This window comes from Capricornis sumatraensis, chromosome 12 (genome assembly GCF_032405125.1).
Source record: "Capricornis sumatraensis isolate serow.1 chromosome 12, serow.2, whole genome shotgun sequence".
Classification (NCBI taxonomy): domain Eukaryota; kingdom Metazoa; phylum Chordata; class Mammalia; order Artiodactyla; family Bovidae; genus Capricornis; species Capricornis sumatraensis.
The window spans coordinates 84495170-84512474 of NC_091080.1; the positions used below are offsets into that span (position 1 = coordinate 84495170).

At 45.2% G+C, this 17305-nt stretch overlaps 1 protein-coding gene and 1 non-coding gene across 2 annotated transcripts in view; both read left to right on the forward strand.

The window, feature by feature from the left end:
* Nucleotides 1-1802, forward strand: part of TM9SF2 (transmembrane 9 superfamily member 2) — a 50025-nt gene extending 48223 nt beyond the window's left edge. The window contains exon 17 of the mRNA XM_068984276.1: nucleotides 1279-1802. Coding sequence (XP_068840377.1) covers nucleotides 1279-1346 — 68 coding nt within the window. The 3' untranslated portion in view covers nucleotides 1347-1802. The remainder of the gene's footprint in view (nucleotides 1-1278) is intronic.
* A 9306-nt stretch (nucleotides 1803-11108) lies between these two features.
* On the forward strand, nucleotides 11109-11181 carry TRNAG-CCC (transfer RNA glycine (anticodon CCC)). The gene has a single exon. It is a non-coding gene; the product is annotated as a tRNA-Gly (tRNA).
* The last annotated feature ends 6124 nt before the right edge of the window (nucleotides 11182-17305 follow it).

Here is a 17305-nt window from a genome sequence, read left to right on the forward strand (position 1 = left end):
ACAGTGCATGGCATGTGCAGAGCAGGTCCTTGGTTATATATGTGATGTAAGAATGGGTATAATAACACTCACAACTTCTGTGGTAATGTCCCAACTACAGTCTCTTGACTTAAAAAATCTTAAAACAATGGTGGGAACCGTTGGAACTTTAAATATAAAACTCCCACAAGGGGCACGTGTATCCGCTTCTATATGCTTCTGTAGCCCTACCTATTGACTATTTCTTAGGGGATAATCTTCGAAAAAATGTTATGGATCAATTCTAACGTGGTAGGCAGTTTCATAATTTAGTACATGTTCTCTTGCAAAACAGTCTCTGAATTTACATTTAGTACATGTAAGTATGGTATAGTTTAAAAGGATACTTACACTTGAAATCAGAAAGAAATCTGAATCCTGGCCTTTCTTACCATCCATGGGCCCTAAACAGTTATGTAATCCTTAAAGCCTCATTTTTGTGAACTGTCTGGCATTCAGATTTTTTAGAATCTAAAGTGATAAAAATACTTCAAAATTTTTAGACTCTAAAGTGATAAAAATACCTGAAAATCAAGGCCTGTATTTTTTCATGATTTATGGAGGCCGGTAGGGCAGATAAAATTATCTCTCTTTAATGAGATAAAGAAATGGGGTGGAGATTCCACGTGACTCATCTAAAGATGTTTCACACAGCTCAGGACAGAGCTGCTGTGTCCTCCAGTTCTGTGCCACCTCTCATCTCAGAGGGAGTGTCTCTTTATTATTATTCTTTATCATATCACTTTAACACTTTGTAAAATCTTTTTGAGTTATTTTGTTATAATAATCTTTGAAAACTGATCATTCCCAATAACTGTACTTAGAAAATATTCCCTTTTAATTCTGTGAATCTGATATTCTGATTTTTAAGCTGTTCATATCATATGTTGAATTAATAGCATTTTCCATTTTGTGGTAAGAAAATATTTTTAAACAGGAAAGTAAGATTGGTATCCTTTTCCTCTTCCAATTTTAGCCTTTTCTGTATAATAAGAAAAAGAATATATTATAGAAAGCTTTAGATAATCTTATAGCATAAAAAGGTTTTTTTAATCAATTTCTGTAAGAAATTTGATCTGAATTGGCTCTGTGTTTTTCAGGAAAGTTCATGGGTCTTTGGTGTATCCCTGGTAATGGCTTATAGTTTTGGTTTACAGTTTTATGGCTTTTTAAAGGAAGCAGTCATTCTAAGTCTGTACTTTTACGTAAATCATAACGCTGCCTTTGAAAGGAGGTTGACTCTTGTTTTCTCTTTTATAGGAACAATTGGCTTCTTTGCATGCTTTTGGTTTGTTACCAAAATATACAGTGTGGTAAAGGTTGACTGAAGAAGCCCAGTGTGTCCAGTTAAAACAGAAATAAATTAAATTCTTCATCAACAAACACCTGTTTTTGTGACTGCCTTGAGTTTTACCAGACTTATTGGCCTAGTAATCCTTAAGAAACAACATGATTCTAAATACACCTCTCCCCACATACCTGTCCCCGCAGAATGTGTTATCAGCACTAAAACATTTGTATCGTGATTTGATTAAGTATATATTCAGTTGTTCTCAGTGAAGAGCAAATTTAAATATTATGTGCATTTGTAAATATAATAGCTATAAAATTTTCAGTACTTCTAATGGCAGAATAGAAGAGGCCATATTAAACAATACTGATGAAATACAGGACAGTTCATTGTAAATAGGATTTTCTAGGCTCGGTAGGTGGAAAGAATTATTTTTCTTTGAAGGAAGTAACTTTTTATCATGGTAATTTTGAAGGATGATTCCTATGATGTGTATTGGGGAGGGGGGGTAGGGATGCTGCTTTTAAAAAAATCTTGTATTGGTTGTAACTGTTCATATCTTCTTTTCTGTGTTGACTTCATTATTCCATGGTATTGGCCTTTTAAAAACTATGTGCCTCTGAGTCTTTCCATTTATAAATTTGTTATCTTAATAAATATTGTAAAAACATCTTCATTGCATCATTACCTGTTGTATATTCATGGGGATTCTGTATTTACCAGTGGTGTTTTTAAGTGATTTATACTGTTTTATCAGATTCTACTGATTTTTGCTAATGTACTTTCTGAGCTTTGAGCTAAATGAAATTCCAATTTCCCAGGCTTTGTAACAAAACTAAACTTTTCACTGTTAGGCAGTAACAGAAATTTTAGTCATGCATATCTAGCCAGATGAATTATGTAAGTATAGTAGTTAATACGAGCCTATTGCATTGCTGTTAAGGATTTCATATTTTTTTAAACCTGTTTTTCAAAATACAGTATTTTTTATTTTTTTAAATCAGTTTTTATGATTATACTTTAACTAGCAGCTCTTCTTCATTATGATCACGTTTGTCTTAATTTGGATTTCCTGGAATTAAGAAATCACTGTGTTGCAGTGTGTTGACTGGGACTGTCTCCTGGACAGCAGGAAGCTAAGCGGGTGGGGCTGGGTCAGCTGCATTGTGGACATTCACCTGTCAGCAGAGCTGGGTGGAAGGAGCTGAGCGCTCAGCATCCATCCCGTGATACTGCCACTGAGCCGGGACCCAGCCCCAGGGTCCCCTCCTGCTGGCTGTCTCCACCATGACCCCTCTGCTCTGGACGATGTGGCTTTGGAGAACTGGCCAACCCCTTGAGGAGGGACATGTTGAGAAACTGATGAAGCTGCAGAACTGAGGTCATAGACTCTTCTTTCAGGACTTCAAGGAAACAGTAAGGATTGGACCCCTGGGTGCCGTGGGAAAATGCAACTCAGTAAGTGTGATTGATTGTGCAAACCAGCTACCATCAGAAACGACTCTTCCCCTGCCCCCACTGGTTCATATGACTTCCTTGAGACCCATTACATGAAGCTGTCAGAGAACTGGGCCGTGTGGGATAGGGCCTCAGGAATCTGATGTCTTTTGACAGATACGCCCGGGGAGGCAGTGGCTTCCGTGGAGCCACGGGCGAGGCTTTGAACTGTCACCAATGCAGTGATGCCTCATTGGGCTTTTGAGTGTGTGTGTGCGTGCATGCTTGGGTGAAAAGGGGAGCAGAGGTGATGTGGAAAGGACCCAAGTGTGAGATGACATTGTTTCAGCCTTGTCCTGCCACCAATGAGCAGATCCCTTCCAATGTAAAAGCCTTTGACAAAAGTATTCCCTTTCCATCCTCAGAACTCACGCTGCTTTGTGCAATACTGATGTCTGACAGTTCTGTTACTGTCTTAAATATTAATATTACTCAAGATTATTGTAAAACTTTGCAGGCTTATCCTTCCAAATAGATCACAGGCCTTTCAAGGGCACGAACTATTGCTCCTTCTTTGGTTCAGGCCTCAAGTGTAACAGGACTTTGCATGTAGTGGGTGTGTATTTGGAAGCGACAGGATGAGATGGTTGGATGACATCATCAACTCAATGGACATGAGTTTGCACAAACTCTGGGAGATAGTGAAGGACAGGGAAGCCTGGTGTGCTGCAGTCCATGGGATTGCAAAGATTCAACACACTGAGCGACTGAAGAATAAGGCACGTATTTGTTCATCAAAACTAGGAACTTAAATGATAAGTGATATTGATTTTAAATATTTAAATTGATAGAATGATAGACACCATTTCAATGTTTTGTTTAGCTCTCAGATGCCAGAAGGTGCTGTTTTGAGCTTGGGAAGTTTTGCATTTTTATGTGCATCCAGCCACATTGTCTTGTACACTTGTTCTCTGTTCATTGACAGTTGTTAAAAACAAATCAGCACTGGCAGAACTTGGCCAGCTTCTCTCTACACTTAGTTTGAACTGTTACCCATGGAACCAGCTCGAACATAAAGCTACAAAGAGGCTAATTGAAATCAGAATGCTGGGTTATTTCTCATTCAAATAAAACAGATGGCCCTCCTTGCCACACTTCTGTCAAATCTGGTGGTGGGGAGAGGGGGATGAATGTGTTTTTAACTCCCACACAAGCTTACTCTGCTCCTTGAAGGCGTTACATGCAGCTACGGAAGGAAGTGTGGGGGGATGCAGGAGCGAGGGCTTTTATTTTGAAGATTTAAGAAAAAGCACTTTAATGGGGATAGTCTGTGTTCACAGTTTCAATTTAGATTCTGAATATTTAATTTTGACTTTTACTCAAATTTTTCTTTGGAGTAGGTAATCCACACCCATGGTTAACAATTCAAAATGTATAAGAGAATATAGAGAGAAGTCAGTCTCCTTTCAACCTCCATTCACTGACTTCTCTTGCCTGGAGACAATCATGGTTAACCATTTCTTTCCAGAAATTGAAACTTTGTTCTTAATGTACCGACTTGAAACCTCATTTTTTATTTCCTATTTAACTGACAGTATTAAGAGTATTCCGTTTCAGAGTTGGTTGTGAGAGTTTTAAGAAAGCAGCTGTGGAGATTGTATTTTTATTGGACGGAGTATGTTTGATATATTAGTACAAAGCATTGCTGTTACAAAGTCACCACTAATATTTAATAGATTTGTAAGGCGGTGTAAACCACCTCTTAGGAGCTGTTTGGGAAAAGAAATTTTGAGAGAAACTTGAGAAAATTCTCTTACTCCATAGCGAGGTAGTTGCTGCAGCTCCACTCCCCAGAGACTCTACAAGACGAGAGATCTGAAAAGAACCCAGCTCACAGAGGGTGTTTCCATAAAGAGCTGAAGTGGTGTCAGGCAGGAGTGCACCAGAGTGGGTCCCCAAAGCACCCGGGTGCCTTGGAGAAAACTCCCATCCTGGACACAGAATCTGTACCTAAGAGGAAATGACTTCTGAAACAAGATGATTTTATGAATGTTTAAAGGAATCAAAAAAAAAAAAAAAAGACTTCAGCTCCTGTGGCCCCTTGTTACTGATTTTTGGAAAAGGAACTTAAAAACAGCCTGGTGCCTGGCACACACACTTTGCCTCAGGGTGCCCTCCCAACCCAGTCTTGAGAAAGCTTAATTTCAGAAGAAGCCACGATGTGTTTTATTTCTGCCTCAGGTGTGAACTTTGTTTTTTTCACGTCTTTGTCAGGGCGGTGGCATTTTTAACTGTATGGGTAACAGTAAAGTGAGCTTTGATTCCTGGGGGCAAGAAGTCCAAGGATCAGTGTGAACAAATGGGGAGCCATTCCTTCCCTGCACCCTCATCGTCCCTACCCTGAGGTGGCTGACTTCACGCTCCCAAGCAGCCCCTCCGGCTGTGAAGGAACCCCGCTTATTCCCCCTCACTGTCCACAGCTTGGCTGTGGCTGCGAGCCCAGGCGCACCGGAGCCTCAGACACTCGGGGCTCAGGCTCCAGGTTCAGGCCATCCCCCAGGTACATCCTGCTGTGTGTGCCCTGGCCACCAGGATAGTCCCAGGAGGAGACCCCCACCAACTGAAACCCAAGGTGCTGGTGGGGAAATGGGCTCCAAGGAAAGCAAGGAGAGACCTCACACCTGAGTGCCCGTGAGCTGCCTTCTTTCACTGGAAGATGTAGCCTACTTTCAGAACCATGAAAAATCTATAAACTCTTACTTGATCCCACCTGACCAACACTTAGATTCAAATATTTACTCTTCAAGAGAGCAGCAGAGAATGAGATGGTTGGATAGCATCACTGAATCAATGGACATGAACTTGGGTGAACTCCAGGAGATGGTGAGGGACAGAGAGACCTGACATACTGCAGTCCATGGGGTCACGAAGAGTCAGACATGACTCTCGACTGAACAAATGTGAATCAGTGTATGTGAAGTTCTCCCAGCAGGTGACAAAAGGCTAAAAGGGAGTTGGATACGGATGTCATTGTATATTAAACCACAGTTATCTCTGATCTTCTCAATGTTCTAGTTACAAACCCAGTGGTTTGGCATTGCAATGTTTATCCTCATTTTATCCGATTTTCTGCAGCATTTAGATACCTCTATGTGCATTCTGAAGACTAGTACATTATTCATTTCCTTAAAATCCTAGTGTGACCATACAGGAAGGAGAGGAATTGCTGGAGCATGTGAGCATTGTTGGGAGAGGGAGAGGCTTCTGGCAAGAAGCAGCTGACTGGTGGTGCAGGCAGAGGGTTTACATTGCTGACTGGGTGGTGGAAGCAAGCCCCAGTCCCCTCCAGTCAAGGCATGGGACGCAGGTGGAACCACTGGAGGTTGACCAAGAAGTGTTTGTTGACTGCTGGTTGAGAAGCCCGGACCCACTGGCTTTCTCATGAACAGAAAACATGAACAAAATACAGGATAGGAGGTGGCAGTTGAATGGCAACTGTACTTGAGTCAAAAGCTGGGGAGTTAAAGGAAGGACAGTGACTTGAGTTCAGACTCCCACCCTCCTGCCACTTGCTCTGTAAACTGCAGGGCGGCCCAAGGTGTCCTTCGTTCATGCCTTTCCTGTCCTTGTCTACATCGGGCAGGGCAGAAGGCCAAAATTCCACCCGTCTGTGAGCACCCCGTGAGCACTTGGAGGGGCAGGCCTTAAGTGGGCCGGGTGCCGAGGGATGTAGGGGGAGGGAAGTTCTGGAACCCTCAGACCAGGCAACCAGCATCCCTCAGAGAGAGGAGCTGTGCCACAGACCCCCTCATCTTCAAATGGGATTCGATGAGCTCCTCAGTCAAAGGCCAGGCTCCCCTGGTGGCTCAGATGGTAAAGAACCTGCCTGCAATGTGGGAGACCTGGCTGGGTTCCATCCCCAGGTCGGGAACATCCCCTGGAGAAGAAAATGGCAACCCACTCCAGCATTCTTGCCTGGAGAATCCCATGGACAGAGGAGCCTGGCGGGCTACAGTCCATGGGTCCGCAAAGAGTCAGACACGACTGAGCGACTAACTTTCACTTTTCAGTCAAAGCCAGGCTCTGGAACCTGCTCAGGATTTTGATGGACTAGGATGTGGCTACCCGCTCCAGTATTCTTGTCTGGAAAATCCCGTGGACAGAGGAGCCTGGCGGGCTACAGTCCATGGGGTTGTAGGGTCAGACTCAATTGAGCACGCACACGTGCACGCAGGGCCTTGATTCAACAATGGCCGAGCCAGGCTGAGCCTCCTGACGGAGTGTGACTGGAGCCACACCCAAGACAGACTTCTCCCACAGCCGGAAGCTGCAGATCGGGGTCCCCCGGGGCCCGTCCTGCTGGCAGACAGGCCTTTTGACACACAGTGCCCACGAGGGCACGGGAGACCAACTCTGTAGTTTCTTAGGATTTCTGTCAGGTTCTGAGGTTTGGCTGGGCTTTGGCGACCAGTTATATCTGAGCAGTTGCCTACTTCGCATAGAAACATAGGCCTTTCTAGGGAATATATAAAACATCTTTCTGCCTTCTCTGACCTTCCCCCTTCCCCCTTCACATCCAGCAGAAGCACCAGAATTCCTCAACTGGCAAAGAATCCTGCACGTTTTTCTAAGGAGGACTGGGACACATCTCGCTTGCTTTTTTTTTTTTTAATTGACAAGAATATGTTCTTTTTTTTTCTTTCTTTTTTCTCTGTCTCTTCTTTTGAGAAAATTGTCAATCTATATGTAATTTTAAGAAACAACACAGATGGCCTTAGATTACCTTTTGCCCAGGTCCCCTAGTAATGACATCTTGCAAAGCCATCGCACAATATCAAAATCAGGACATTGACAATGATTCGTGAAGATACAGAACACCTCTATCACCAGGATCCCTCGGGTTGCCCTTTCATAGCTATCCCCACCTCCCTTAGCCTCCTCCCACCATTAATTCACTCTCCATCTCTAGAATTCTACCACTTCACGAATATCATTTAAATGGACTCAAGCGGTATGTGATCCTTAGGCCTGGCTTTCTCCACTCACTATCAGTCTTTGGAGATTAATCCCAACTGTACTGTGCATCAGTTCACTATCTTTTATCGATGACAACATTCCAGAGTATGGATGTTCAGAGTTTGTTTCCCACATTGAAGGACATTGGGATCGTTCCCAGTTTGGAATGAATATGAATAAAGCGTCTCTGGACATTTTTATACAGACTTTTTTGGGAGAACATGAGTTTTCATTTCTCTGGGATAAATGCCCAAGAATGAAATCACAAGGTCAAATGGTAGTTCCACGATTAGTTTTATAAGAAGCTGCCAAACACAGGGTGGCTGTGCACCATTTTACATTCCCGCTGGTAACATGGGAAAGATCTGCTTCTCCACATTCTCACCCGCCCTTGGTGACGTCGCTATTTTTTATGTTCTGATAGGTATGTATTGACATTGTGGTTTTAATTGGCACTTTCCTTATGGCTACTGATACTGGGTATCTTTTCATGTGCTCAGTTGCCATCTTTGGCAAAATGTCTGTTCATGTCCGTTGCCCATTTTCTGATTGGATTGTCTGGTTTTTATTGTTGAGTTCAGCTCTCCCTTTTTAAAACAGATTGCAGGGTGGAGATAGGGGGAAGTTCTGAAATTAACCCAGTAATTCTGTTGGGTCTTTGCTCATCCCCTGGATCTCTTAGCCAAGGATTATTAGCAAGGTGGGGGTGAGGTGAGGGACTTGCATTTGAATCCCTATTTTCTGCTTTCAGTGGGATGACAGAACGGGTAATGCACAGCAGCTTAGAAGCAGGGATGAGCATCTTTCCTCCAACCTGCTCTCTGAGTAGGGGCAATGAAGGAAGGGAGAAATGAAGGGCTTCATGTTTCATAATGATGGGCTCCGTGGTCTCCATCTGTGACCACCAGGCCCAGCTAGTCTTAAATCAGTGCCTCTCAAACTTCCACGTGCCTGTCAATCACCTGGAGATCGTAAGATGCAGATTCAGACACACCTGGCCTGGGGTGGGTCCGGAGAGTCTGCCCTTCCCATCAGCCCCAGGAAGTGCAATGCTCCTGGTTCCTGGCCCAGGTTTGAGCAGGAAGGGCCTAAAGAGCCCCTCTCTCTCACAGAGAAGGACAGCGAAGCCCAGGCAATTAAACAGTTCACCCCAAATCACAAAGTCCACACCAGCTCTCTTCCCACCCCCATTGCCACCTTCAGTGGCAGCATCCCCACCCCGCCGTGTCCCCCACCACCTGCTCAGGGAGAATGACATTCTTCTCAGGAAGCGGCCAGAAAATCCTGCCCTGGGGTGCATTTGAGTCAATGAGTTAGTGCAATTTCCCCCCAGGGATTTCTGCAGTTTGGGTCTGGTCTTGAGTGGTTTCGTGTCCACTAAGCAGATTCCAGGCTATGTCAATACATAGTGAGCACCTATCCCATAAACCCAATTTCATCAAATCAGCAAACTACAAGCTTACAGGGCATGTGAGAGTGGTGTGTTTAGGGCTGACTTGTGTGCATGTCCCCCCTCCTGCCCCCCAAATTCATATGTTGAAGCCCTAATGCCCAGTGCCTCAGAATGCAAGTGTATTTGGATACAGGTGTTTTAAAGAGGTAATCAAGTTCAATGAGGTCATTAGGGTGGGCCCTAATCCAATATAACTGGTGTCATATGAAGAGGAGATGATAACACAGGGGGAAGATGGTCATTTACAAGGCAAGAAGTGAGGACTTGGGAGAGATCACATCTGCCAATACCTTGAGCTTGGGTTTACGGCCTCAAAACGGTAGGGAATTAATCTATGTTTTGTAAACCACCCAGTTTATGATACTCTGTTATGGCAGCGCTACAAAACTAACATACCAGCTAATAGGAAGGGGAGAGGGAGAGGTAGCAATATTCCTTGGCACAGCCTTCAGGCAGGTGTGCTGGAGGGTAGCCATCTTTCAGCAGCAGATTACTTCCTCATCCGTCCCCAACCCTGCCTTGATTTTCTCCATAGTTACCTACCTCTGTGTTGAACCTTGAGACTCCAGGCATCCTCGCTGTCCCCCACTTCACTTCTATTTACTTCTTTACCTGTTAAAGTATAAAATCCTGGAAGGTAAAACATGACTCTCAGACAGACATACACTTCTTGCTTGTTAAAAATTTTATTTAACTTATTAATCAGTGAGAGAATGAATAAGAGGTTAAACCAGGTCGAATGACATTTAGACTTGCAGGGATTTATATTCTCCACTAGGTAATATTCTTTTGCATTACTATGAACAGGACTCATTGGCATGGCTCGAGACAAAGGATGTTTGCCTGACTATCCATTTTCCACACGTTTACTTCTATCTGTACATAACTAAATACTAGTCCAACCAAAAGCAATCAGAGGTGCACACACCCTTATAGAATCTGGTACTCTTGAATGATCTGGGGGACAACAGACTAGCATTTTATTGGAAGGATACTAATAATCTCTTTTGCCCATTTCCAAACCTTTGGCCATTTTCCTAGCGTACCTATTTTGCAATGTGTAAGGGGGTCCCTGAGAGTGATTCACACCCAACTTGGTGGGTCAGGGGTGGGTGGGGAGGAAACTCACTCAGTCCTGACCTCACCTGGGGTCTAGTCCAGCCTGTCTCACATGGGCCAAGCTAAAGTCATCCTACCAGTTGACCTCCTTCCAAGGCCACTTGAGCCCCACTTGGGCCACATCTACGTCCCTCTGTGCGTCCTAAGTGGATGCTAAGTTGCTTCGGTTGTGTCCACAACCCTGTGCAACCACATGGACTAGAGCCCGCCAGGCTCCTCTGTCCCTGGGATTCTCCAGACAAGAATACTGGAGTGGGTTGCCATGCTCTCCTCCAGGGGATCTTCCTGACTCAGGGATCGAACCCATGCCTCTCACGTCTACCTTCACTGGCAGGCAGGTTCTTTACCACTAGCTCCACCTGGGAAGCCTGCCATCTACATCCCTGGGGACCCACAGTTACCTGGTGCCTGAGAGGAAGAACAGACCCTCTGCCATTGTTCCAGCAATCCTCCTTCTCAGCATTCACCACTTTGTTATCTAATGCACTTGTGAAAGTGCTGGATGTGGTAACCGATCACCCAGAGCCGGCCCTCAAGCTCTACATCCGCTTCCCTGGTTCCGAGCTGGGAAAACTAATATCTGCTCCTTTAGTAATATGCTTCCTCGCTCATTCTATGACATAGGCAGATAACAGCTCACAATGGGGCAGAAAGAGGATTTAGCAGAATAAGCATTTAACAATATTGGAAACATTTATTCAACTTGAGTGCCTTTTGTATGTTCGGCTTTATAGTAACAGCTAAGATAGATTTTTTAAGAGTCAACCTGGGACTTCCCTGGTGGTCCAGTGGCTAAGACTCTGTACTCCCAATGCAGGGGGCCCAGGTTCAATCCCTGGCCAGGGAACTAGATCCCACATGCCATAACTAAGAGTCTTCATGCCGCAACTAAGACCCGGCACAGCCAAATAAATACATTTTTTTTTAAAGGTCAACCTTCCCATTCTAATGGGGATAATAGCCAGGAAAGCAGATAACTAGCAAACTACTGATCTGAGAAGGGCCACTGCAATACATTCCCAAATAAAGGCAATGCCAAAGAATGCTCAAACTACCGCACAATTGCACTCATCTCACATGCTAGTAAGAAGAGGGCAATGGCACCCCACTCCAGTACTCTTGCCTGGAAAATCCCATGGACAGAGGAGCCTGGTGGGTTGCAGTCCATGGGGTCGCACAGAGTTGGACACGACTGAAGCGACTTAGCAGCAGCAGCACATGCTAGTAAAGTAATGCTTAAAATTCTCCAAGCCAGGCTTCAGCAATACGTGAACCGTGAACTTCCAGATGTTAAGCTGGTTTTAGAAAAGGCGGAGGAACCAGAGATCAAATTGCCAACATCCATGGGATCATGGAAAAAGCAAGAGAGTTCCAGAAAAACATCTATTTCTGCTTTATTTACTATGCCAAAGCCTTTGACTGTGTGGATCACAATAAACTGTGGAAAATTCTGAAAGAGATGGGAATTACCAGACCACCTGACCTGCCTCTTGAGAAACCTATATGCAGGTCAGGAAGCAACAGTTAGAACTGGACATGGAACAACAGACTGGTTCCAAATAGGAAAAGGAGTACGTCAAGGCTGTATATTATCACCCTGCTTATTTAACTTCTATGCCGAGTACATCATGAGAAAGGCTGGGCTGGAAGAAGCACAAGCTGGAATCAAGATTGCCAGGAGAAATATCAATAACCTCAGATATGCAGATGACACCATACCTATGGCAGAAAGTGAAGAAGAACTAAAGAGCCTCTTGATGAAAGTGAAAGAGGAGAGCGAAAAAGTTGGCTTAAAGCTCAACATTCAGAAAACAAAGATCATGGCATCCGGTCCCATCACTTCATGGGAAATAGATGGGGAAACAGTGGAAACGGTGGCTGACTTTATTTTTCTGGGATCCAAAGTCACTGCAGATGGTGACTGCAGCCATGAAATTAAAAGACACTTACTCCTTGGAAGGAAAGTTATGACCAACCTAAACAGCATATTGAAAAGCAAAGACATTGCTTTGTCAACAAAGGTCCGTCTAGTCAAGGCTATGGTTTTTCCAGTGGTCATGTATGGATGTGAGAGTTGGACTGTGAAGAAAGCTGAGTGCCGAAGAGTTGATGCTTTTGAACTGTGGTGTTGAAGAAGACTCTTGAGAGTCCCTTGGACTGCAAGGAGATCCAACCAGTCCGTCCTAAGGGAAATCAGTCCTGAATATTCATGGAGGGACTGATGGTGAAGCTGAAACTCCAATACTTTGGCCACCTCATGCGAAGAGCTAACTCATTTGAAAGACCCTGATGCGGGGAGGGATTGGGAGCAGGAGGAGAAGGGCACGACAGAGGATGAGATGGTTGGATGGCATCACCAACTCAATGGACATGGGTTTGGGTGGACTCCGGGAGTTGGTGATGGACAGGGAGGCCTGGCGTGCTGTGTTTCATAGGGTCACAGAGAGTCGGACACTACCGAGCGACCGAACTGAACTGAACTGCCATACATGGCCTTCTGATAGCCCCATCTTTTAAAGCCTTGTCCCTTGGCCCAGATGACCCCTAGCTGGAAGCTCTTCAAGAGCACAGTCTCTGAGTTACCCAGGTACCTGTTGCTGTGCCCAGTAATGACTTGTTGGGACAGGCCATTGCCATGTGGGCAGGGTCTTCCCAGTCTCAGCCTGGAATTCTGTGTGTCATAGTTGTGTCAGTTAATGTGCTTTGGGGGAAACCTGGGTTTGATTAGGAGAGAGAAAAGAGCACAGGGTCCTGGGGAAATATTATGGGTTAATGGTGTCCTCCCAGAAAGGATGTGTTGAAATCCTACCCCCGCCCCTGCTCTTCCCTGGCGCCGCCTCACAATGTGACCTTATTTGGAAATAGGGTCCTTGCAGATGGACTTAGCTAAGTTAAGGGCGTACTGGCGTGAGGTGGACCCTGTTCCAACCTGACTGGTGTCCTCATTAGAAGAGGAGAGAGCCACGTGAGGACAGAGACAAAAGGGGAGATGCCATGTCATGACTAAGAGCTCCTGGAGTGAGGCCCCTGCTGGCCAAGCACGGCCAGCAAACCTCGAGAAACTGGGAGATTCGAGGAAGGACCCATCTCCACAGGTTTCAGAGCCGCCCTGAGTTTGGATTTCTAGCCTCCAAAACTGTGAGAGAACATGTTTCTGTGGTTTTAAGCCTCCCTTCATCCCCCCTGCCCATTTTGTGGCGACTTGCTCCTGCAGCTCTAGGAAACTCACACAGCAGGCCACCAGTAATCTCCCACATTCAGCAGGTAATGGAACTTGCTTTCTGGTGTTCCAGTGGATACAACTCTGTGCTTCCAAGGCAGAAGGTCTGGGTTCAATCCCTGGTTGGGGAACTCAGCTTCCACAGGCCATACAGATCCACTAAAAGATTTTTTTTTCAGTTATTAAAAAATTTAAAAAATGAAGTGGGGACAGAATTGAAATTAATAGTCCACCTGAGGGAGCTCTAGAGCCTTCGCTCCCCGGTTCCTATTTAGACTCTAGCCTAGATGAGGGATGAATAATAGCTGTTTTCCGGGGGTGACTCTCTCAATCACCTTTCAAAGTGATTTTGCTTATTTTCAGTTTCTGTGCTATTGAAATATGGATTCAGACCATGAGTGCCTTTATCGCATGGAAGGCTTTTGACCCGAGGTGTTTGGTTAAAAGGGCAGGACTCTGAGGGCGACAGACGCTGACTGACCCGCTAACCCACTGCGACCGTCCTAAGCAGGGCTGGGCGCTGGGCCAGTGTGATTGATGGCAGCTTTAGTGAAGAAGACTCGTCTGCGCTGCCTGCAGCTTTTGACCATGGGGTATTCCCAGGGGATAGGAAGAGCTTTTGGGGGGGTATTTTTTCAGGGGACAGGAAGGCACCAATCCACTATTCTCTGGAAATTACTGTCTGGACTGACAGCAGAGATGTTTTCTCAGTTTGTCCAGTACTTCCTGCCAAGCCTCTGTGGTGTTTGATTTTCTTAGCCACTCACTTCTTCTTGAAGCTCTGATGGCTCTGTGTGGTTCCTCAGACCATCAGCAGCAGCAGCATCTGAAAACTTGTTAGAAGCCCACACTTTCAGGCCCAGGCCCAGACCCACTGGACTGGAAACTCTGCAGGGTGTAGGGGGCCACCCAGGAAGCTGAGGTTAAATGAGCCATCGAGGTGGCTCTGAAGCTCCCTGATTGTCTGAAAACCAGAGTCGAATCTGTTGCCATCTGGTTATAGCCTTGTCTTAAGGGACTTACCAATCTTTCTAGCTGCTTCCTCACTTCCGTAACATCTTAAAGAGAGGCCACAATGAATTTTTTGGCCAACTCAGTACATATTGACTCATTGGAAAAAAACCGGATGCAGGGAAAGATGGAGGGCAGGAGGAGAAGGGAGCGACAGAGGGTGAGATGGTTGGATGGCATCACCAAAACAGTGGACATGAGTTTGAGCAAAGTCCAGGAGATAGCGAAGGACAGGGAAGCCTGGCATTGTGCCGGCCGTAGAGTGGCAAAGCGTCAATTTAGCAACTGAACAACAAACAGCAATACATACACATGTATGTACATATTCATACAGATGCACATACATGCAGTCTTGGGCTCTGGGTCTCCTGCTTTTGTTTTTCTCACCTCCACAGCATGACCTACTCTTGCAGCTGTATGAACCTCTTGTTCTTGCAGCCCTCTGGCATGCACCCAGCACAGTTGCTCTGTCCTTCCCTTCAATATGACTGGTCTGACTCCAATTGCCTGCTCCCACAAACGGCTAGGATACATCCTTGTATACCTTCTCTTACAGACCGGGGTAAACTTCCTGAGTTGCGTGCAGGCATGGGATTGCAGGCTCATGGGGTGTACACATAGGAGGTTTGCTGAGCTCTGCTGAGCTGCTCTCCAGAAGACTGCAGAGTCTACCTGCCCATCTGCATTGCGTGCTAATTTCCACCTCCTTAGATCTTTCTCGACAATTGGTATCATCTGACTTTCTAATTTTTCCTATGGTGTGGGTGTACGGGGGGAATCTCCTTTTACATAATTTGCATTTCTCTAACAGTGAGGTTAAAGCTCAACACTCAGAAAACTAAGATCATGGCATCTGGTCCCATCACTTCATGGGAAATAGATGGGGAAACAGTGGAAACAGTGCCAGACTTTATGTTTTGGGGCTCCAAAATCACTGCCGATGGTGATTGCAGCCATGAAATTAAAAGACGCTTACTCTTTGGAAGGAAAGTTATGACCAACCTAGATAGCATATTAAAAAGCAGAGGCATTACATTGCCAACAAAGGTCTGTCTAGTCAAGGCTATGGTTCTTCCAGTGGTCATGTATGGATGTGAGAGTTGGACTGTGAAGAAAGCTGAGTGCCGAAGAATTGATGCTTTTGAACTGTGGTGTTGGAGAAGACTCTTGAGAGTCCCTTGGACTGCAAGGAGATCCAACCAGTCCATCCTAAAGGAGATCAGTCCTGGGTGTTCTTTGGAAGGACTGATGCTGACGCTGAAACTCCAATACTTTGGCCACCTCATGCAAAGAGTTGACTCATTGGAAAAGACTCTGATGCTGGGAGGGATTGGGGGCAGGAGGAGAAAGGGACGACAGAGGATGAGATGGTTGGATGGCATCACCGACTCAATGCACATGAGTTTGGGTGGACTCCCAGGGTTGGTGATGGACAGGGAGTGCTGCGATTCATGGGGTCACAAACAGTCAGACATGACTGAGCGACTGAACTGAACTGAACTGAACAGTGAGGTTGGGTTTCCCTGGTGGCTCAGTGGCAAAGAACCTGTCTGCTAATGCAGGAGATGCAGGTTCGATCCCTGGGTCAGGAAGATCCCTTAGAGTAGGAAATGGCAACCCATTCCAGTGTTCTTGCCTGGGAAATCCCATGGACACAGGAGCCTGTTGGGCTACAGTCCATGGGTTGCAAGAGCTGGACATGACTTAGTGACTAAACAATAGTGAGATTGAGCGTGTCTTCATATTTCCCCTTTTATATCCTTGGCCTATTGTTCTACCAAATTTCTGACTTTTTTGGTTCATTTCCTTGTGTATTCTAGATAAGATGTCAGTACACTTTACTGTAAAGGCCCAGGCAGTATTTTATTCTTTGCCAGCCATCTGTTCTCTGCTGCACCAGTTGAGCCGTGCCGCTGTAGCACACAGCAGCCATAGATGGTGCGAAGTGAATGAGTGGGCTGTGTTCCGTAAAGATTTACCTACGAAACAGGTGGCAAAGCTGAGTTTGGCTTGTGAACCACAGTTTTGTCAACCTCTGTTCTAGATATGACTTCCTTGTTGGATTTTGACATCACAGTTCTCTTCTCCTGCTGTCTGTGGTGTCCTTGGTTGATCATTTCATTTTGATGGGTTCAAATCCATCTGTTTTTGTCTCACAGTTAAGAATTTATGGAGTTCTTCTCAACCTCAAGATAACAAACATATCTGATTTTTTTTCTCTTGGTTTTCTGTTTTTCATTCATTCGTTCAGTCAGTAAATCATGTCTGAGTCTTTGCAATCCCATGGACTGTAGCCTGCCAAGCTCCTCTGTCAGTGGGATTTCCCAGGCAAGAATACTGGAGTGGGTTGCCGTTTCATTCTCCAGGGGATCTATCTTCCCAGATCAGGGATCAAACCCACGTCTCCTGCGTTGGCATGTGGATTCTTTACCACTGAGCCTCTATGGAAGCCCTTTATATTTTTATCTTTCACACTTTAGACTATACAAAACTGACCCTTTTGTGTGGCGTCTATTTTTCTCTATATAGTAAACTGATTTCCTAACAGCACGGATTTGTGGTGTTGAGAATCATGCATCAGTTCCCACATGTAAATGAATCTGTTTTCATTCTGTCCCACCAGCTTATTTATCTGTTCCTCTGCCAACACCACATTGCTTTTGGGCCTTGTCCCGTTTTGTTTTTTCACTGTGGCTTTGCAGATCTTCACATCTCACAGTGTGGCTCTTGTCACGTTTCC